We start from the raw sequence: 20451 nt of genomic DNA on the forward strand, positions 1-20451 counted from the left end.
GTATTTAATTGATCATTATATGTTTCATTATTTTATTTTGGTGTATCTGAATAAAGACACCAAGAGCAGACACCTGTGACTTTCAGATCAAGTTCTTCCTAAGCATTTCCTTTCAAGCTGAGAGCAAACTTTCTGGTTATTAATGGTGCATTGACACCATAAGTTCAGGCTGATCTGTAGAGGCATGTCTATTTGTGCTCTGGAATTTTCCCACGGCAAAGAAATACAAAAGTAACAGCAGTGTGCTGTGAACCGGGCAAATTAGACAATAATCCTCAGATCCAGAGAGATCAACGACAGGATGTTGGTGGGTTCATTAGGAGCGATACGAACACATCACCTGGTGCAGTTCAGCTCTACAGAAGCTCTCACTGGTCTGGATGTAAAACTGGATGGTTAATTTTCACTCTAAAATCAGATTTAATAACCAGAGGGAGAAAATAATAAAGGAAATAAATCTTAAAAGACGTTTGGTGTTGTTGTTGTCATGAGGTGATCTTATCATAGACATAATTCATTCAAGCTCAAATCTCAGCTAGTGCATTATGTTTGTTATGGGCGCATAATTGTTCCATAAGTGCTCCATTTTCATCATTTCATAATGCAGTGATTACCTTTGGCCAGTAGGGAGCAGTGTTCGTTGTTTCAGCAGTAAATATCTTTTAAAAAAAAATCGTAAAAAAAACTTGATCTGCTTAAAAGAGTAAAGAAAGTGATTACATTCTCCTCTAAAAGGAGGGAGTGGGACTGGTGTGTGTGTGTGTGTGTGTGTGTGTGTGTGTGTGTGTGTGTGTGTGCTTGGACAAAGAGGAAAGACCAAAATAAGGAGAATCTCTCTTCCTTCTTTCCAAAACAGGATGAGAAAATCGCACACCCAGACAAAGATATTTGATCCTCGTGTCTGTGTGTGTGTGTGTGTGTGCTCACTCACATGTGAAGGATTTTTTCAAAAAGGTGAGAATGCCTGGTAATACATTCTTGGTTTCATCCAGGTGCATAAAAGTTCATTGTGCAATATATTAAGTCTTAAAATTGGCATGACTGCAGCTTCGTGTGTCAATACACATGATGTAGCAACGCTCATTATGTTAAAAATTCTTCACATTCTCATTTGTGTTTTCACACTAAAGAATGTGACAGAGTTCACGATGTACACAACGCTAACTGTTTAACCTGATGTTTCACCATCCATAGCAGAAAACAGGGTCGAGTTTGCTCATGGGGAGTGTGTAGGTAAGACACAGAGCAGATTCAAGATTCAAGATTCAAGAAGCTTTATTGTCATTTCAACCACATATAGCTGATGCAGTACATAGTGAAATGAAACAACGTTTCTCCAGGACCTGGTGCTACAGAAACATACAACAAGTTCAGCACAAAACAACACCACAGAGCTAGGACAGAAGTGTGTCTTATGATGGGAATATCAGAATGTATGTGATTAGGGATCATCCTGGCATGTTGCCAGGTGCAAAAATGAACGGACTCAGTGTTCAAATATTAATTTCCACATTTGGATTTGTCAGTGTTCTCTGGTCTGAGAGATGATATCAGAGGTGAAAGCGAAAAATTCATTAAACCAGGTATTTTTGGTCTGGTTAGTGCAGTGGAAATCTTTATATTATTTTTTTCCAAGCACAGTAGCACATATAGTCATGTCATATTACAGCCATTCCCTATCTGACCCTCTCTCACACACACACACACACACACAGTGACACTCCAGCTTGCTTTACACCAATGGGCCGGACTAGCTACTAGGCAACCTGGCTCCTCCTCTGGGTGTGTGGGGAGTTTTTAAGTGGTGTGTCGGGAATGTTGTTGTGTTCTGGAGACGTGGGAGGCAGCGAAGCACGTCCATGTGACAGACGAACTGAAATAGAATCAGCCAACCTTCTTCTAAGTAGAGTTCACAGGTGAAGCCTGAAACAAGTAGCAGGAGCCATTACACCTCCGTCTGACAAGTTCAGCTCAGACACCTTCAAGTAGGAGCCAGACTTTCACCAGATTCCTCCAACATGGGCGAAGATGCTGCACGAGCTGATCAAAGCTCCTCCACCTTGCCTGCTCCAACCATCTCTGATTCCTCCACTGCTCCAGTGGTGGACGCCCAGGATATCTTCATCCCCAGTTCAGCTCCTACTTCCCCAACTCACACGCTCACCCGCTCCAAATCTCCAACCAGCTCAACAAGCGCCGGAAACCAGGTGAGCGCCATCACGGTGGTGGCGCTGCTCGACCAGCTGGTGGTGATGATCGAGGCGGTGCAAGAGAACCAGCGGCGCATGGAGAAGCGCCAGTCTGACCTAGAGGGGACCGTGAAGTCTGTGCAGGCCGACTTGACTCGTCTGAGCAAAGGCCATATGGTTACCTCAGGTGGGGTCAACAAGCTGCTTGAGCGCTCACGCAAAACTGGCATCTATGTCAAAGAAGTGCGTGAGCGTCTTGATCGCCAGAGTGGCCAGGTGAAGCGTCTGGAGGCCAACCATGCACACCTGCTCAAGAGGAATCACTTCAAGGTGCTCATTTTCCAGGTATGACAGGTATCTCCTACTTATGGATAAATGATTCAGTTGACTTAAATTGTGAAATCATTGTGAAAAGCAGTCTACAAATCCAAATGTTTTTAAATTTTTTAATTTTTTAAGCTCCTCATCCTTCTTCCTCTAGAGACTAAAAACCAATTATTAGAAAGAGTAGTGTCATTTAATATTGCATTGTTATATACAAAAGTGTTGAACAAATAACTGGTGCAGGAAATTACCTGTAAATAAGATAACAGCTAAAGAAGAAGAATTATCTTTTTCTATATTAATAAATACGAAGTTGAGAGGAAAGTATATTATGTAGCATAGAGCAGTGGGCAGAGGTGTGTGTAATATTGTGAGCAAGAATAAAATTAGTTTGGAAATAAATAAAAAACTAGTAAGTGGTTCAGGTTAGTCCAAAATGGATGGCTATGTGAACAACAGCAGGTGTTGAGTAGGTGTGTGTGTGTGTGTGTGTGTACATGCATGCAAGAACTTAAGAGACTTTGCAGAGAATCCGTATGTTGTATGCTCTTTAGAGTACTCACACTCATCATCTTCACTTTTAACCACATGAATAAATTGATTGATTGATTGATTAATAGCCACGGCATGTTCACATTACACTTTTTCTGCACTGCACTGAAAATGGCTAACCGAAGACATTGGTGTAAGACGTGCTGCCTCAACCAGCTTGGCAGCCTAGTGGGTGTGTCTGGTTTGGGTTTAATCCTTCGTAATCCATAGGAGAGGTGTATTGTGTGTTTAATGCACAAGGCTATTATATTTGCTAAAGAAAAATGTTATACTATTTCACGTTTTTTAAAAGACAGATTGTGTTGACCTGCACCATACACAATGAGCTTGGGCTTAGCTGCTAGTTCATAAACATGCTAGTATAATGGCTCTTTTTTTCTGGGAGTGTGTAGGAGTTTTGAGCAGTAAAAAAAAACATCCTGCTGCGTGGGAGAAGCTGTCAGTATTTATGTTACATCACTGACACACGCACATACAAATTTTATTTTAGATTTTTTAAGGACATGCATGGAGACTGTATCCATGCAGCAGTTTAACTTCAAGCTAACCTGAAGAACGTTAGGCTTTGGCTTTCTACTGTTTTTCTCTGTTTCCTTCATTATCTTGTGTTCAAAGGTATTTTCTTATTTATTATCTTTTTTTCTAGAGTAGTCTGCACCCTGAACCTGTGTTTCAGAGTGTTTTTTTAAAAAATTCAGTCATGTTAAAGTGCTATAATTGAGGTAGAAAGGCGGGAAGCAGAGGGTGGGGTTGCTCTCAGTTTATTACCGCTGGCGTTTATGAATTCCTGCACAGGACAGGTGGAGTTTCTACAGCCTCAAACGTTAACTTCAACCACCGAAAGCCAAGTTAGAGCTTGTAAGGACGTGCAGGAGCAGGAGCTGTAAACCGCTGCAGGCTGCAGATCATTTCCTGGTTATTAGAGGGGGAAAAATTATTAAGAATTATTTTTTTTTAAACGTCTGCAAAAAATTCACCAAGTCAGTGTGATATAAGCAGTGAGAGAGATATCTTTATGACAGCAGTCAAAATTCCTCATAGTTTTATGGCCATGGACGATGCATGTGCTTGCCTTGAGTTCAGTCAAGCTTGAAGATAATGTTAAAGCATTAACTACATAAACATCGCTAGTGAACATGTCAGTGTCAACCTTCTAGTCATCACGTGGGGGGATGTCTCTGAAGCTCTGAAGAAACATTTATTAAAGTTTTAATTCAGATTATTTACTTTGAAATGGGAAGGAACAGACCCTAGTACCAATCCCTGGGCCATGGTCCAGTTTGGTGGGGTCTTTTCTGTTTTAATTTCTTCTAAGTTCATTTAGTAGTGCAATTAGTGCACATATAGATGTGTTGGAGGAGTGAAAACCCCACACTGCTGCAGCACCAAGCTGGACACTGCTGCTGTAAAAAACAGGTTTATATTTAACACCTTACTGTAGGTTTGGTTACAGCTGGTGCTAAAGTCAATACAAGAGTCAACACAGGAGTCGAAACAGGAGTCAATATAGGAGTCAACACAGGTGTCGACACAGAAGTCAATATAGGATTCAAGTCAGGAATCAAAATAGGAGTCAACATAGGAGTCAATACAGGAGTCGAAACAGGAGTCAACATAGGAGTCAATACAGGAGTCGACACAGGTATCAATACAGGAGTCAATACAGGAGTCGAAACAGGAGTCAATACAGGATTTGTAACAGGAGTTGAAACAGGAGTCGACACAGGAGTCGACACAGGAGTCTAGTCAGAACGATTATCAGAGTTGATACAGATAGTTGTATCTAGCAGCATTGTTCAAGAAAACAAACATGTCAACTGTTTAATATTTAATTACATTTTAATCAGTTAGTGGATTCTAATACTCAGGGAAGTGTGTGTGTGTGTGTGTGTATGTGTGTGTGTGTGGTGCTGTGTATGTGTATATATATGTTGATATTTGTGTATGTGTATGTATATTGTGTGTATATATATTATTGTGTATGTGTAAGGTGCTGTGTGTGTGTGTGTGTGTGTGTATGTTGCTGTGTGTGCATGTGTATGTATGTGTATATATGTTGCTGTGTGTGTGTGTGTGTGAAAGAGACAGAGACAGACAGAGAGACACACACACACACACACACGCTGCTGAAGCTGTTATCAGTGGGGTGTGTCTTGCGCTACCGTGCACTGTTTTTCTACACGTGGCAAAATGGCAGCTTGCACACACGTCTACTCTTACAACAGCAGACCAGGTGTGGTGTTATTAGGAGTGTTACAGTCACACACACACACACACACACACATGTGAGAGGCTACGAATGGAAATGGACACGTCATGCACAGCAGTTTAGTGGCTTATCATAGCTTCATGTGTTTATGTGCAATTATGTTTTATAAAACATTTTACTGTTTATTAGAGATGAGATCTGAAAAGCCTGCAGTCTGTTCTGCTGTAGAAGAGATAATATTTAACACACAGTCAGAGATTTAGCTAAAAGTCATTGTTGTTGTTGTTTTTGTTTTGTTTTTTAGATGGTCTAAGCTGGTCTAAGATATATTTTGCACATATTTGTGTTTTTCATTCAGCGTCCACTGAGGTCGTGCCTCAACAAAATAAACACTGCTGTGGTTTTTTCTCTATTTGTGGCTAATGTAAGTGGCAAGTGTGGTGTAGTGCAAGTTTGTGTTTGTGTGTCTGTGTGTGTGTGTGTGTGTGTGTATTACTGTGTATGTGTACGCTGTGGTTTTTTTCCTTTCTTTGTGGCTAATGTAAGTGTAGGTCAGAACACACACACATACACACACACACACACACGCACACACACGCACACACACCACTGTGGTTTGGAGCACTCTGTTCAGTCTGCATTCTTTTTTTGAGATGAGTTGAAAAGAAACATAGTGTGTGTGTGTGTGTGTGTGAGTGACAGGTTTGCTGCTTGATTGCATCGCCCTCCTTAACATGTTCTAACAAGCCTTAATGACTAAACAGGACCTTAATGACTGTTCAGATGTTTGTGTTCGTCCTTCTCGTCCTGCACTCTCATTTCCCTCTCGTTTTCTCTCTCTCAATGAGTTTAGTCATTTTTCTTCACTCAGCCCTCCATCACCTCACTGTACTGTGTCTTTAAATCTTTATGAATCAAAATAATTCATTCACTCATTTATCTACACACACACACACACACACAAACACATGCACTCATTCACACACACTCATACTCACATACGCTCGTTCACACACACACACACAAACGCATACACACTCAGACACATGCACACACACTCACAAACACTCGTTCACACACACACACACAACACATACATACACAAACAGACACATGCACACACACTTACATGCACTTGTTCACACACACACACAAACACATATACATACACAAACAGACACATGCACACACACACACACATGCATTTGTTCACACACACACACACACACACACACAAACACATATACATACACAGACACATGCACACACACACACACATGCATTTGTTCACACACACACACACACACACAAACACATATACATACACAGACACATGCACACACACACACACATGCATTTGTTCACACACACACACACACACACACACACATGCATTTGTTCACACACACACACACACACACAAACAGACACATGCACACACATACATGCACACGTTCACAAACACACAAAAACACACAGATGCACATCGTTCACACACACACATAAACACATACACACTCAGACACATGCACACACACACACACAAAATCCAGTGCACACACACTAATAGTCTCTCTCTCTCTCTCTCTCTCTCTCTCTCTCCTTCTCTCTCTCTCTCTTTCTCTCTCTCTCTCTCTCTCTCTCTCTCTCACACACACACACACAATTTCTATTTGCACATTCAAATCATTGGTAATATTTCTAATGACTCTTATACTTACTAGTTCTATTAAGTTGTGTATAAAGGAGTTAAGTCTTCTATTACAGCAGGTTTGCATTATTAAAAGAAAATCAGGAGGTTTGGTAGTGAGTTCCATATCCTGTGATGAAATCTTTTAACCTAGCTTTCTCTGCTGAAGACATATTACTACAGTAATGTTTATACATTTGTGTAGTGAATGTAAAAGGGTTGTGTTTGTATGTAATACTACAGTAAAGTCATATTTCTGGGAGAGAAAAATCTTAGACGTAAAATATATAAGATGGTCCAAAATAATGCGGATGATCCCTAATTGATTCTAAGAGTGACATAAAAATTTGATCACCTCGCCCTCGTCCTTTCGATTCACTTCACTGTGAAAGGAACTGCACTACAGGTGAAAATGATTCATTCTCAGTTTTTGTAAATATATAGACATTTTAAGTTGAACAGTTACACTATATTGCCAAAAGTTTTGCATGTAATATGGAGTTGTTCCGCCCTTTGGAGCTATAACAGCTTCAACTCTTCTGGGAAGGCTTTCCACAAGGTTTAGGAGTGTGTTTATGGGAATTTTTGACCATTCCTCTAGAAGCACATTTGTGAGGTCAGGCACTGATGTTGGATGAGAAGGTCTGGCTTGCAGTCTCCACTCTAATTCATCCCAAAGGTGTTCTATGGGGTTGAGGTCAGGACTCTGTGCAGGCCAGTCAAGTTCATCCACACCAAACTCACTCATCCATGTCTTTATGGACCTTGCTTTGTGCACTGGTGTGCAGTCATGTTGGAACAGGAAGGGGTCATCCCCAAACTGTTCCCACAAAGTTGGGAGCATGAAATTGTCCAAAATGTCTTGGTATGAAGCTGAAGCTGTTCCTTTCACTGGAACTAAGGGGCCGAGCCCAACCCCTGAAAAACAACACCTGAATTCAATGATTTGGGGGGGTGTCCCAAAACAATATAGTGTATTACATCACATAGTTTTCGTTAAAGCGTTGTTGTTTCAAACTGCTGCCTCTGCCACCAGTAGATCAGGTTGTTTTGGTATGTTCTGTGGGTGTGTATTGTCTGTACTAAGTTTGTTTCTCTTTGTAATTTGGCTTCTTGGCAATTAAGCCACAACAAAGGACATAAGTTGTGGGATGTTGATGCTGATGATGTTGATGATGATGATGTCTCTTCTGGGTTGACTACAAACCGGAAGTTCTCTGATATCTCATGTTTATGAGAACATCCTATCAGATCTGCTACTGCAGCAGGGAAGGCTCTATCAAAACATCCAGGCTAAGTTAATTTGTACAAAAACATGCCGAGTAAACACAAAATGAACACACTCCTATGTGAGAATCTTTCCATTTTTAGAGGATTAAACTCCTCAGAACACAACAGAGTGTTACAACTCAGCTCTGTAGTACACTTCAATTCAGATACTACTCAAGATCTCTGGCGTAAATAAGACTAAACACGTGGTGTTCACCTGATCAGAGACTCTTTGGGAGTATTGAGCCTTCAATTTCTTTTTATGGTTATAAGGGGGAACAAGGAAAAGGTTTTACATGCATGTATTCTTTCCTACTCTCTAGACCTTTTTTTGCTTGACTGCTTCTTATCTCATTCCCAGAGCTCCAAGGCAAAGCTGGGTTTCACCCCTGAGAGTGTGTGTGAGAGAGAGAGAGAGAGAGAGAGAGAGAGATACACAAAGTGAGAGAAAGTGAGCGTGTGTGTAAGAGAGATATAGAGACAGACACAGAGAGGGAGACAGGGAGGGGGAGAGAGAGAGAGGGAGGGAGAGAGAGAAAGAGAGAGAGAATGGTACTATAAATGGCTTCAGTGAAATGTTAAGTGGTAAAAGAATGCATCAATCAAAAATTGATAGGAAGAGTGAAATAAAGACCCATGGCTCGCTCTGAAGCCCTAAGTGAAGATTAGAGAGAGTCTGCAGGGAAGAGAAGAGACAGATCTCAGAAGAGAAGAGCATGCCAAATCACTAAGGGGAGGGGAGAGCAGGCAGAAACCAGGAAAAACAGAGTGTGTCCCTGCTCAGACCTGATCTGACTTAACAATTCAGATTCGTCAGCTCCTCACCTTATCTCACTCTTATCTCCTGCCTTATGGCGGTTAGGTAGAAGGATATCAGGTGAGAATACAGAACAAAGCAAACATTAAAGCACATTGCGTGTTTATTCACTGATCGATTATTAATCTGGAGCGCTGTATTATGAGCGCTAGTCACGCATTTGCTAACAGGCTGAAAGCTGAAAAGATACTTTCAATTGGAGTTTTTAACAAGCAATTTTTTGGGTGGATTGGAGTTATAAATTGAAGGTAAATTTACCATCTATGCTGAGATATCAAAAGGAGGTCTGGTTAAACCACATGATCTCAGCAGAGACGTCTCAGAAATCAGACATCACAATTTTTTCAAATCTGATTGCATCATCAGTATTTGTAGCTAGTGTTGCACACCTCCTCAAGGCTGTTCAATTATAAGAAGTTAGAAGTGTAAAACTCCTGAAAGTTGCAAACAGCCTTTTTCCCAAAATCCTCTACAGTGAAGGTTCATTTATTTCCAATAATTTGTTCAAAACACCAGAGTTTTTAGAGACAAAGGGCAGTATGTCCAACCAACCACACACACACACACTCACCACACAGGATACTTTATTTGAGGTGGTGTAATTAGCATGACTCATTGTGTACTTAATATAGCCAAGCCTTTAAGCAAAGTAGCCAGAGAGAAGCTGAAAGGTTCCCTGTACTGCTCTGGAGGCCGTGACTCAGCAGCCAGCGATGGATTTGTAAATGAACAACTCTTTACTTAAAACATAAAATGATACCATAAATCTAACACAGTGAGTGCATTAGCATGTAGGACAAACACATTTCTCCAGCTGAAGAAAAAATGAATAGACTACATGAGACAGTGGTTAAACTCTATCAGATGACTGAGCTGTCATGGCTGGGGAAAACTTTTCTACCCTTGTAGATTTATTTTATTTTATTTTATTTTATTTGTAATTTATTTTTTTGAAACCTTTTAAAATTCATTCATAGCACCTTGAAGACCAGACCAGAGCTTTTTAGTACCATAAACAGCAAGTGTGCAGATAAAACAAAAGAGACATGGCTGTTAAAAATGGCACATTAATGTCAATAACATTAATCACATTGTGTTAATTAATGATAATAAACAAATATTAATAATAAAATAACCGCTGTGTAATAGCATGAGGGGAGGAGTTACGGTTACAGCCTGAAATGAATTATTTTTCCATTACAGCACTGTAGTTTTATCATTTGCCAGCAATTACAATATTCAAATATGTTGTAAACCCACACCATTTACACATTTATAGTTGCTTTCAGTGGTGTAGAACGTTCATTAGACAAGGCAGTTCCTGTCATCACTGCCATCACAGCAGCTAGAAACAGTCCTTGTGCTACCAGACATTCTTTCTTTAACATGAAAAGGAAAAAAACACAGCTTTCCATGTTAGAGAGAAATCACAAACAAAGTGTGAAACCTTCAATTCTCAACCTTTTTCCTCACTTGATTATATGTTTAAATTCTAATGACACCATATTATACCATAACACACCCCTGTGTCATGTAATTATGTATTCGTTCACTGATATGAATCTGTTGTTTGGAAATGAATCCATGCCTTCTGACCAATCGGATTTGAGAATTCAGCAGAACTGAGGTATCAGAACACCACAAGCATTTCAAACCACAATAAAAGTCATTCAATATGGGATAAACACCATGCACGGGCCCTACGCTCACCTGCAGTGTAAAGGATCTGAGGCTTTTATAGATGATACATTCGCACAGTGTCTCTCAGTTCTAGCCAACTGGCTGTGTGTGGTTTCTTGTATTGGAAAGCTGCCACTGATTCTCTGAATATCTATCAAGAGAATGCAGCAGATGGTTGAACACAGGTTGTGGTGTTTGTTGGGTTTTTTTTGCCTGCAGAACCTCCACAGTGTTGTTCTTTTTGCATAGAAACAAGCCTTCATTAGTGATTTTGCCAGAGTCGTGTCCCATTCTGAGCCAAACTCCATGGCGATATCTGTTGACTAAAGTGGAATTAGATCATATGGAGTTGTGGTTGCTTGCAGGTTTAACATGATGATGATATTTCATGTGAATTTTCCATTAAAGCAAACAAAACCCCATAGCTAGATCTTTCGGTTAGTCAAAGTACATGCAGATGAATGAGGATCGCTTTCCAAGTCAAATATTTCCAGGGAGAGGCTTATAACCTGCTAATTTTTTTTTTTTATTATTTCAGCATGAGTGCATGTGCAGAGAAAAAAATACAACATCATAATAATAGCTTGTTTCTACACAGACGCATGAACATAATCATTTTAAACATAATAGTAGGTGTGCATCAAATATTTCTGATCCTCTAATATGCATAAATATCTAATATTTAAAGTGGACAGTCAGTATCGTAACATTGTGAAATGCTCGATTTTAGGGACAAAGCACAAGAAAATATTCTCAAATCTTTAAAAGAAGTGTAATATTATATTTTATATATATTGCTGTACAAATCTGCTGTTCGTATGTTGATAAATCTGAGGCTAACTAGCTAGTTGGTTTAGCGATAAAGTAAATACATATGCTTGAAAACTGTCACAGGTGAAGTCTGTTGCATCAGAACGTCTGTAGTCCAGAAGGTTTTTTTTTTTTGCGGTACCATTGTCTTGTCCCCACCAACACACACACATACACACACCCTTTTTCCACCCGTGATGTTTCCACTCAAGTAAATCTGAGGCCTCTGCTGGGGTGCATTACGTATCCAGGCTCTGATTACATGCTGAAGCAGGGGTACGAGCATGTGACACGATGTTTTCAAAGACATACACTCTTTGTCTCGACTGCCCACCCCTTTTCCGTCTCACAGTCCTGTAGCGCACTTGCTTAAAGGTCAGAATCTAAATGTCAAATGCCTGAATTTATCAACAAAAAAAAAAATAGTTCATGAGAAGACTCTGAGTTCTCAGGTATATACGCTAAATACAGAGACGGTATAAAATCCACGTTGTATGTGGATATAAATGTGTAAATATAAATACTCTTTTGCTCTATGATGACACCTACACCACGAATGATCATGTTGTATATTTATCCATCCATCCAGTTTCTGTAGCATGTATGCTACACAGGGATGCAGGGAACCTGGTGTCATTTACCTGGGGACTCAGGGCACAAGGTGAGGGACACCCTGGATGGGGTGTCAACTAATCTCTTCACAGGACACAATCTCATGCAGACAAGGCCCTCAACGCTTGTCTTTAGACTAGGGAGAGGAAACTGGAAAAACCCAGAAGAAACCCCTGAAGCACAGGGAGAACATGCAAACTCCTCACACAGGCTAGAGATGAAAATCAATCAGAAGTCAAATGTGTTAAATGTGTAAATTCAGACTTATTTAGAGTAGAAACTTATTTGCATCTTGCATCATGGAGCTCCATGGCTTAATGGAGGGACTGCAGGATAATAAATCTATAAAGCTTCACACATTAGCATTAAAACACGTGTGGGTTTTTCCCAGCAAACAAGACCTTTTGTCCATGGTTTGTGTGCGTCATTGTGTGCATATATCTATGGGGTTTTATTGTCTGTTAAAAGCTAGATATGTGTAGACCTGTTAGGATGATGATGAGGTTATGATGTTATTTACACCAATCAGCAAAGTGCTCCACAAATGCAGAGGGCAGGAGAAGCTCACCTCATTCATCCAAACCTTGTAGAAGGCATGGTGATTTGAAGGATATAAGGAAAACAGATGCAAATTGTTGTAGAAAACCCTGCAGACCTCAGCAGGCAGGTGAATGCTGTGAGGTGAAACGGTACACCAACTGTATTATATTGATATGGTGCTGAGATTCTTGTACAGAAATACAGTTACTTTCAAGTGTTTTTTTTTTAAGCGTTTACCAGAAATGAGATTATGACCACCTACCTAATATTATATTGGTCTCTCAGTTTGCTGCCAAAACAGCCCTGACCCGTCATGCACTGTGTATTCTGACACCTTTGTATCAAAATCCAGCATTAAGTTCTTCAGCAATTTGAGCAACAGTAGCTCGTCTGTTGAATCGAACCACACGGGTCAGTCTGTGCTCCCCTCGTGCATCAGTGAGCCTTGGCCCGTCCATGACCCTGTCGCCGGTTCACCACTGTTCCTTCCTTGGACCACTTTTGGTAGATACTGACCACTGCAGACCGGGAACACCCCACAAGAGCTGCAGTTTTGGAGCTGCTCTGATCCAGTGGTCTAGCCATCACAATTTGGTCCTTTGTCAAACTCGCTCAAATCCTTACGCTTGTCCATTTTTCCTGCTTCTAACACATCAACTTTGAGGACAAAATGTTCACTTGCTGCCTAATATATCCCACCCACTAACAGGTGCCATGATGAGGAGATCATCAGTCTTATTCACTTCACCTGGCAGTGCTCATAATGTTATGGCTGATCGGTGTTCATTTAATATACACTGATCAGCCATAACATTAAAACCTGCACCTGCACAGCTCAGATCCACTGTGTATCAGAGCAAGCATTCACTTTTCAGATGTTTGTGCTACAGTAGCTCTTCTGTGGGTTATCCTTCGCTCCTCAATGAGCCTTGGGGCATACATTTTTCTCTTTTAGTAGGTACTAACCACTGAATACCAGAAACATAATGACGTTTTAGATTGCTTTGTTCCAGTCATCCAAACATCAAAATTTGTCCTTGTCAGAGTCACTCAGATTCTTAAACTTATCCATTTTTCCTGCTTCCAACACATCAACTTCAAGAACTGACTGCTTACTTGCTGCCTAATAAATCCCACCACTTAACAGGTGCCAGTGTAATGAGATAATCAGCGTTGTTCACTTCACCTTCCAACAGTTTTAATGTTATGGCTGATTTTAAATCCATGAGTCTCAAAAAGACGTCCTGGGACACCTACATTTCTGTGAGGGTTCTTTTCCCACCACGACAAAGCTTTTACGAGTTTTTATGAGTTTTTTGTAGTTTTTAGCTGGCTTGACTGTTATTTGGAGTGAATGTGGTTTATTTAAGTAACATCAATTTCAACATATGGCTTGAACGTCTGAGCTCAATGGCTTTGTATCATAATAACTGGATTACATTCATAAAATAAATCGGTACTGATGGAGGTCCAGGAATTTATTTGAAAGTTTAAAGAGTCACTGAAGGCTCCGGTTTAAGTGACAGCATTCAATGAATGGCTGGAAGCATTCACAAAAGAATGGTGTCTGGCTCAGTTGTGTGAAACGTACACCAGTTCTGCACTGAAATAACTGATATGCAGTTTTTAAAGACTCTGTGTGATTTTCTAGCTGGTGCACTGACTTTCCAGCTCATTTCCAATGAATCCCAGTTGTGTGTATCCTAGCATGCTCATATATCAGCGATGTCGTAGCTCATTGTGCCCTCTCGCTCTCAGGCTGACTTGAAACAGTGTTTCATTGGGAGCCAGGCTTGCATTGTGTGAAATGCGACACTTAATGCTCGCCTCCTCCTCCTCTCTTGTTTTCTTTGTATCCCAATAAAACCTACCTCTTAGTTCCTCATTCACCTCCGGATGAGTGTGAATTTTCGAACTGCGCAAAGTGGCTAAAAAATGCAGTGAAGTTATGTAGTTGTTGGTCAGGTAGAAATTTTTAATCTCTATTGTGTGCTTTTTTTCCGGTTTAGTTGGAAAACAGTTGAACTACACCAAGCCTCAGCTCAGATTTTGGTTTCATGTTGTTTATGAGTCAGAAGAGTGCCTCTGTGTCTTTAGCACACTAAAGCCAGCGGCAGTGGAGAAAAACTGGTTTACCCAGAATGGATGCTGGTTTGGACTGGAATTGAGCCTTTGGGGGATTCATTGCACAAAAGTCTTGTGGTGCAACAGGAGAATCCGAAAAGCTTTCAAACTATCTAGTGCATTAGTCTTCATATGAACCCCCCAAAAAATCAGCAATTTGGAAAGCAAGCTTTGTCGCAAATGGCTGAGAAAGAATGTGAACGGTTTAAAGGATTTAAATCATCCACAACATGACAAGAATTCTTCAGGGTTCACAGCAGTGCCATAATAAACTCAGAGCTTGGAGCAGAAGGGGTGTGTAAAGTTTCTCCACAATGTTCCACTTCTTGTTTTTGGCCCTGAATCTGCATGATGAGAGAAAAACAAAATAGAGAAGAGGATCATCTCTTTCTTCATTTAAATTTGAATAGCAACGTTGAAGCATGCATTAAAGCTGTAACGGATCGTTGTTTTAGATTCGAATAACACATCCTTTAGCCTGGATTATTTGCACAGGTGCACTTGTGCTGCTTATTAAATCATGCCTCATACATGATGAAATAAAATACACAGCAACCCTTCAATTAGGTCATGGCTGTATAAAACTCTTCTCTTTGTTCTTGGGAGTAAAGGACCTTTGAAATGTCTTGTAAACCATCTCGCGATCTGGCAAAGATCAGATCACATGCTTACACTCTTACAAAACGTTCAGCGCATAAGGGTTCTCTAGTTTTCTTTTGAGGGGAATCCTTAAAGGTTCTTTGAAGACCTTCGATGGCATCCAGTGGAACCTTTTTGTAGTTATCTAATTTGCACCTTAATTTGTAATCAAGTAATAAATGTCTGTGCACTCTGAGCCAAATGGGTTTTTCAAGGATGCTTTATTGGATAAGTTTTTCATTTGCTTCTCTGGAAAAATCCACGCAACACATTAACATGTCAGGCATTGTGTTGGCACGTTGCACGAGTTCTCAAAGCTCTGCACACGTACATACATGTTTGCGCATGTGTGTGTGGTGAGAAGGTTGATTTAGTGAGCAGGTGGGATTAGAGCAATTTTACTCCACCCTACCCTCAGGGTTAACCCTCCTCCTGTTTAAGTGAATATCTCTCATGAGATACACACAGTTTCTGGGGGTGAGGGATGCCACGTTATGTGTACAAGAGTCAAAAAGAGAGCTGCAGGGTGTCAGAGTCGCTGTACGATGCCAACGCAAATGGACTTAATAAGCCAGAAAGAAATGGTCTGCACATCAAGCACACAAAAAAAAACTGGATGAGAAAAAATATACATGCTATAAATAAGTAGATGTATGTACTTATAAGTTAGCATTGCCTCTCTGACTTTTAGCAGTATTTAGTGTCGTCACAGGTGTGATTTCCCATGGTCTAGCACACAGCATGCCTTAACAGAACCCCATTATATCACAATCATTATATCTTGCCTATACTCCATGAAGCTTGCTCACGCCACTCTAGTTTCTCACTAACGTAAAGGCTTTGCATTTAATCATGGCATTCACACAAAAAAAATGAGATACACCTTTCATGACATCAAGTACTGACATGACTTAATGCTGCTGGTTTTTTTTTGGTTCTACATTTGCTTCCTTCCAGGGCAACGCCCACAAAGATATTATATAACCATAAGGCATGTCATAACAACCCACATTCAGGCACCTTGTGAGAAGTTCACAAGAAACGTGTTTATCAATGTGTGTGTTCAGAATGTTGATTCAGGGTCAGTTTTTACTCTGCCAATCATCAGGGGTAATTAAAGGCCAGAGGAATCTGATCCAGGTTGAAAGCAATTAAACAACAAACTGCACCATAAAATGACCTGCAGGGGAAGTGTTTCTGAAGATATAAATATCTTGATGATCACCCCCCCAGTATGAACTTCCTTAACAGTTAACTCATGCTTATCTAATGCAGACTTCCCATCTATCTTTTTCTCTTCATTGCAGGAGGACAATGAGATCCCCACCACCGTCTTAGCTAAGGGATCCACAGCAGACATCGCCTTAGCCTCTGTTCAGGATGAGAGCATTGCCTCTGCTCGTGCTTCAATGATCGATCCCAATCACTCCCATGAGGAAGGATTGCAAACCATCAGCCTTTCCTCTGATGAAGAGGAGGGAGCTGCAAGCCCCCCACTGGAGGGGGGTACACTGCCCAGAGAGTTGGATGAGGATGAGTTCCCAGGAGTGGGAAGTGATCGTCTGGAATGGTCTCGCACTGACAAGTTTAAGCGATCCAGTCTGAAGAAGGTGGACAGCCTAAAGAAGGCCTTCTCACGCAGCAGCATTGAGAAGAAGTTCAACAAGATCGTGCCCCCGGAACGGCGTGAAAAGATCATGAAGAGCTTCTCTCCTGGCCATCCCAAAAGCCCAACCAGCAAGAGCTCGTCGTTCCGCGTCACTCCCATGACTTTCAACGTCAAGAAGGTGCGAGATGGAGAAGGTGAGGCCATTCAGGATGGGGGTGAAAACGCCACAGTGGAGGTGCCACCCATGGGGGGACCAGATGGTCAGCTACCCCTGGCAGAGGTCCATAACGAGCAGGAAAATATTAATGGGAAAGAGCACAGTCCATCCACCACGGGCAGCGCAGATGGTGTCGCCTCTATCACAGAAGACGCAGAGCTCGATAACAGTCCATCAGACAAGGTGGCAGAAGAAGAGGTTTTACAGGAGCCCAGTGAGGCTAATAATGGGGCTGAGGAGAATGCTCATGAGAATGGTGATCATCATGTTGGAGATGAAGAGGAGGACAAGTCCATGTCTGCACCTGAATCTCCTCCGTCAGCTGCAGTAGCTATCCAGCAAGCCTCTTAGATTTACTAGCATTCCATCGATTGCGGAGATCTTGGCACGGGAGAAACCCATCTGTTCAGAGTCAGCTGTCTTATGTAAGAGCTTGTCTGATAGAAAACAGGGCAAATGTGTAAAAAGACGTTCCCCCCTCTCAAACTGGGCTCTACATGGTAATGGGTGAAAACTATTAAACAAACTGTCCACACGTGATATGTTCTAGCTTCTCTATAGCTCTTCTTGTATATAGTCTTAAACCTTTGTTGCATGCAATCCTATCCTTCAGCTATTATTCTTCCTAATATACTGTACTACAATAGATAATCAGATCAAGTGTGATTCATAGAGTAATTGAGAGATTAAAGAAATATAGATTAAGAAATGCCCTTTTAAAAGAAATTATAAATAAATAAATAAATAAATAAATAAATAAATAAATAAATAATAATAATAATAATAATAATAATAAGTGAGATCAGATGCCTATGCTGTATATTGTCTGACTTCCCCAATCATTGTTTACTGGTTTCAAAGCAAAATATATTTTCAGCATAACTGATAAAAAAAAATGAAAATGTCTTTTAATAAAGTGTTTATCTGAGATTGTGGAGTAAGTAGCACATGTTTGTTTACCAAAAATGAATAAACACAGATTATACATATGAAAATCAACACACAAACAATTTGCTTGGTTCTGTTAATTAGGTGATATTTTTCAGAAAAGCAAGCTAAAAAAAAAATAACATAAGATGGGAATTGGTTTTAAAAACTGAAAATAATATTGAATTGGATTCCAGGATATGTTTCATGAAACAGCAAGGCAGTTCATTTGAGTGTCTTTGTGTTATTTCAGTAGTCACAATAATGACTCCTGTATTCAAAAACATCATTTATAAGCATCACATAGACACGTGTCTGCCTTAATAGACACATAGCAGATAATTGGCATAAAATTAAGGCGAGTGAGTGAAGAGCAATAAGATAAACAGCAAGAATCATAATCCAAGTGTATCTTTGTGAAATTTTACAGTAACACAGCTGTGATTCATTATTTTAAAAAATCTGAAAGGTATCCATTCTTTATCTAATGATTCATTAAAATAATACTGGTAGAAACAGAGCCCTTGTGTGTGTGTGTGTGTAAATACGTGATGTTGAGTGTATTCAGGTGAGTGTAAATACGCAATTAAAGAAATGAGTCACTAATATTACCTTTATATCTGATTAATAAACACCGGTCAGTTTAAGGCTGTGACCGGTCAGTTTAAGGCTGTTACTCCTTCATTCACATATATCTTTATCCTGGTGGAGGTCAGTTCACGCTCACATACACACACATTCACACTCACTATCCTCCAGCAGGTTTTTGAAAGTTTTGAGGAAATCCTAGAACATAGAGGAATCCCATTAGCTTACTCATTAGCTTTGTAACTAAAATTTTGAAAATATGAAGAAAAACATGACAAAAATATGAAAAGACATTTTCTGATGTACAAACAGAGAAGAAAGATACAAAGCAGGGATGCTTCATGACTGAACCTGGGCACACAGACGAAAAAAAAAAGCACATTCCTGACTCTGATAGATTGCTCGCTCTTCTACACTTTCCATGGCGTGAAGATGTGAGAGGTGGGCTCTGTCTATCTGAAGCGATTGATGGCATATTTTCCACCTGGAGGCCAGGGTATGCAGGACCCTCATGCTCTACAGGTGTTCTGCCTCTAAGCTCTCTCAGCTGTTTGGCTTCGCAAGGGTACGCTCAGATTCATCACTGTTCACATCAGTAACACTGGTCTGAAGGTTTGCATTCTGACTGTAGTAAATTATATACAGTAGAACGATTTATACACTAAGAATTAGATGCAACTCCATTCTACACATGAATAAACTAGATGGATTGATAGATAGACAGACAAACAGATAGATAGATAGATAGATAGATAGATAGATAGATAGATAGATAGATAGATAGATAGATAGATAGATAGATAGACAAACAGATAGATAGATAGATAGATAGATAGATAGATAGATAGATAGATAGATAGATAGACAAACAGATAGATAGATAGATAGATAGATAGATAGATAGATAGATAGATAGATAGATAGATAGATAGATAGATAGATAGATAGATAGATAGATAGATAGATAACTGCAAAACAGTAACTCCACTGATGTGTTTGGAGATATGGCACCAACACAGTGTGTGTTCTTTCCAGAGCCAGTTCTACACACACACACACACACACACCTCATCTTTAACAGCAACTACATGTGAGGTGGGCTTAGACGCTTTCTGTAGTCGTTAGTGTGACTTTTTTTTTTTTTTTAATGTTCATAGTGGACACTGACAGAAAACGTATTTTGAAATTAGTCAAAATTCAGACTTGCTATTAAGCCAAAAAATGAGGACCTGCCTTGTTTGTAAACAAATAAATGAAGCATTTATGTCATTTTTTAACTCATTTATAATTTAAGCTCCTTCACTACATCTAGAGCACATGTCCACTAGGAGTCACTCGCATCAAACAAAACTATACAGTCAGTTACTTTAAGCTTTATTTCAATAACCTTCTCCTGATCATGCATGTCAATGTCATATAAATCCTGCAGGACTATATCTACTAAAATCTGTTTATCTGTTTCGCATCAAGTCTTAACTCTCCATAACGTGTTTATATTAAACCCGTTGTATTAGCAGTCTAACGTGGAGAGTTTTATCACTTTGAATTTTTCTTTTATTGTTTTGAATTTTAGCTTTATTTAGGGTGAAGGAACTAATTTGCAAGTTTTGTTGTGAGTGAATGCTAGCAAAGAGTTTAGCTAATGTTACTCGCTA

The 20451-nt window shown here is 40.0% G+C and overlaps 1 protein-coding gene across 1 annotated transcript; it reads left to right on the forward strand.

Moving 5' to 3' along the window:
* Positions 1–1815: 1815 nt before the first annotated feature.
* cavin2a (caveolae associated protein 2a) lies at positions 1816–18728 on the forward strand. Its single transcript, XM_058392851.1, has 2 exons — positions 1816–2534; positions 16763–18728. The coding sequence occupies exons 1-2, from the start codon at positions 2019–2021 to the stop codon at positions 17630–17632; spliced, it is 1386 nt and encodes a 461-aa protein (XP_058248834.1). The 5' UTR covers positions 1816–2018; the 3' UTR covers positions 17633–18728.
* The last annotated feature ends 1723 nt before the right edge of the window (positions 18729–20451 follow it).

This window comes from Hemibagrus wyckioides, linkage group LG06 (assembly GCF_019097595.1).
Source record: "Hemibagrus wyckioides isolate EC202008001 linkage group LG06, SWU_Hwy_1.0, whole genome shotgun sequence".
Taxonomy (NCBI): domain Eukaryota; kingdom Metazoa; phylum Chordata; class Actinopteri; order Siluriformes; family Bagridae; genus Hemibagrus; species Hemibagrus wyckioides.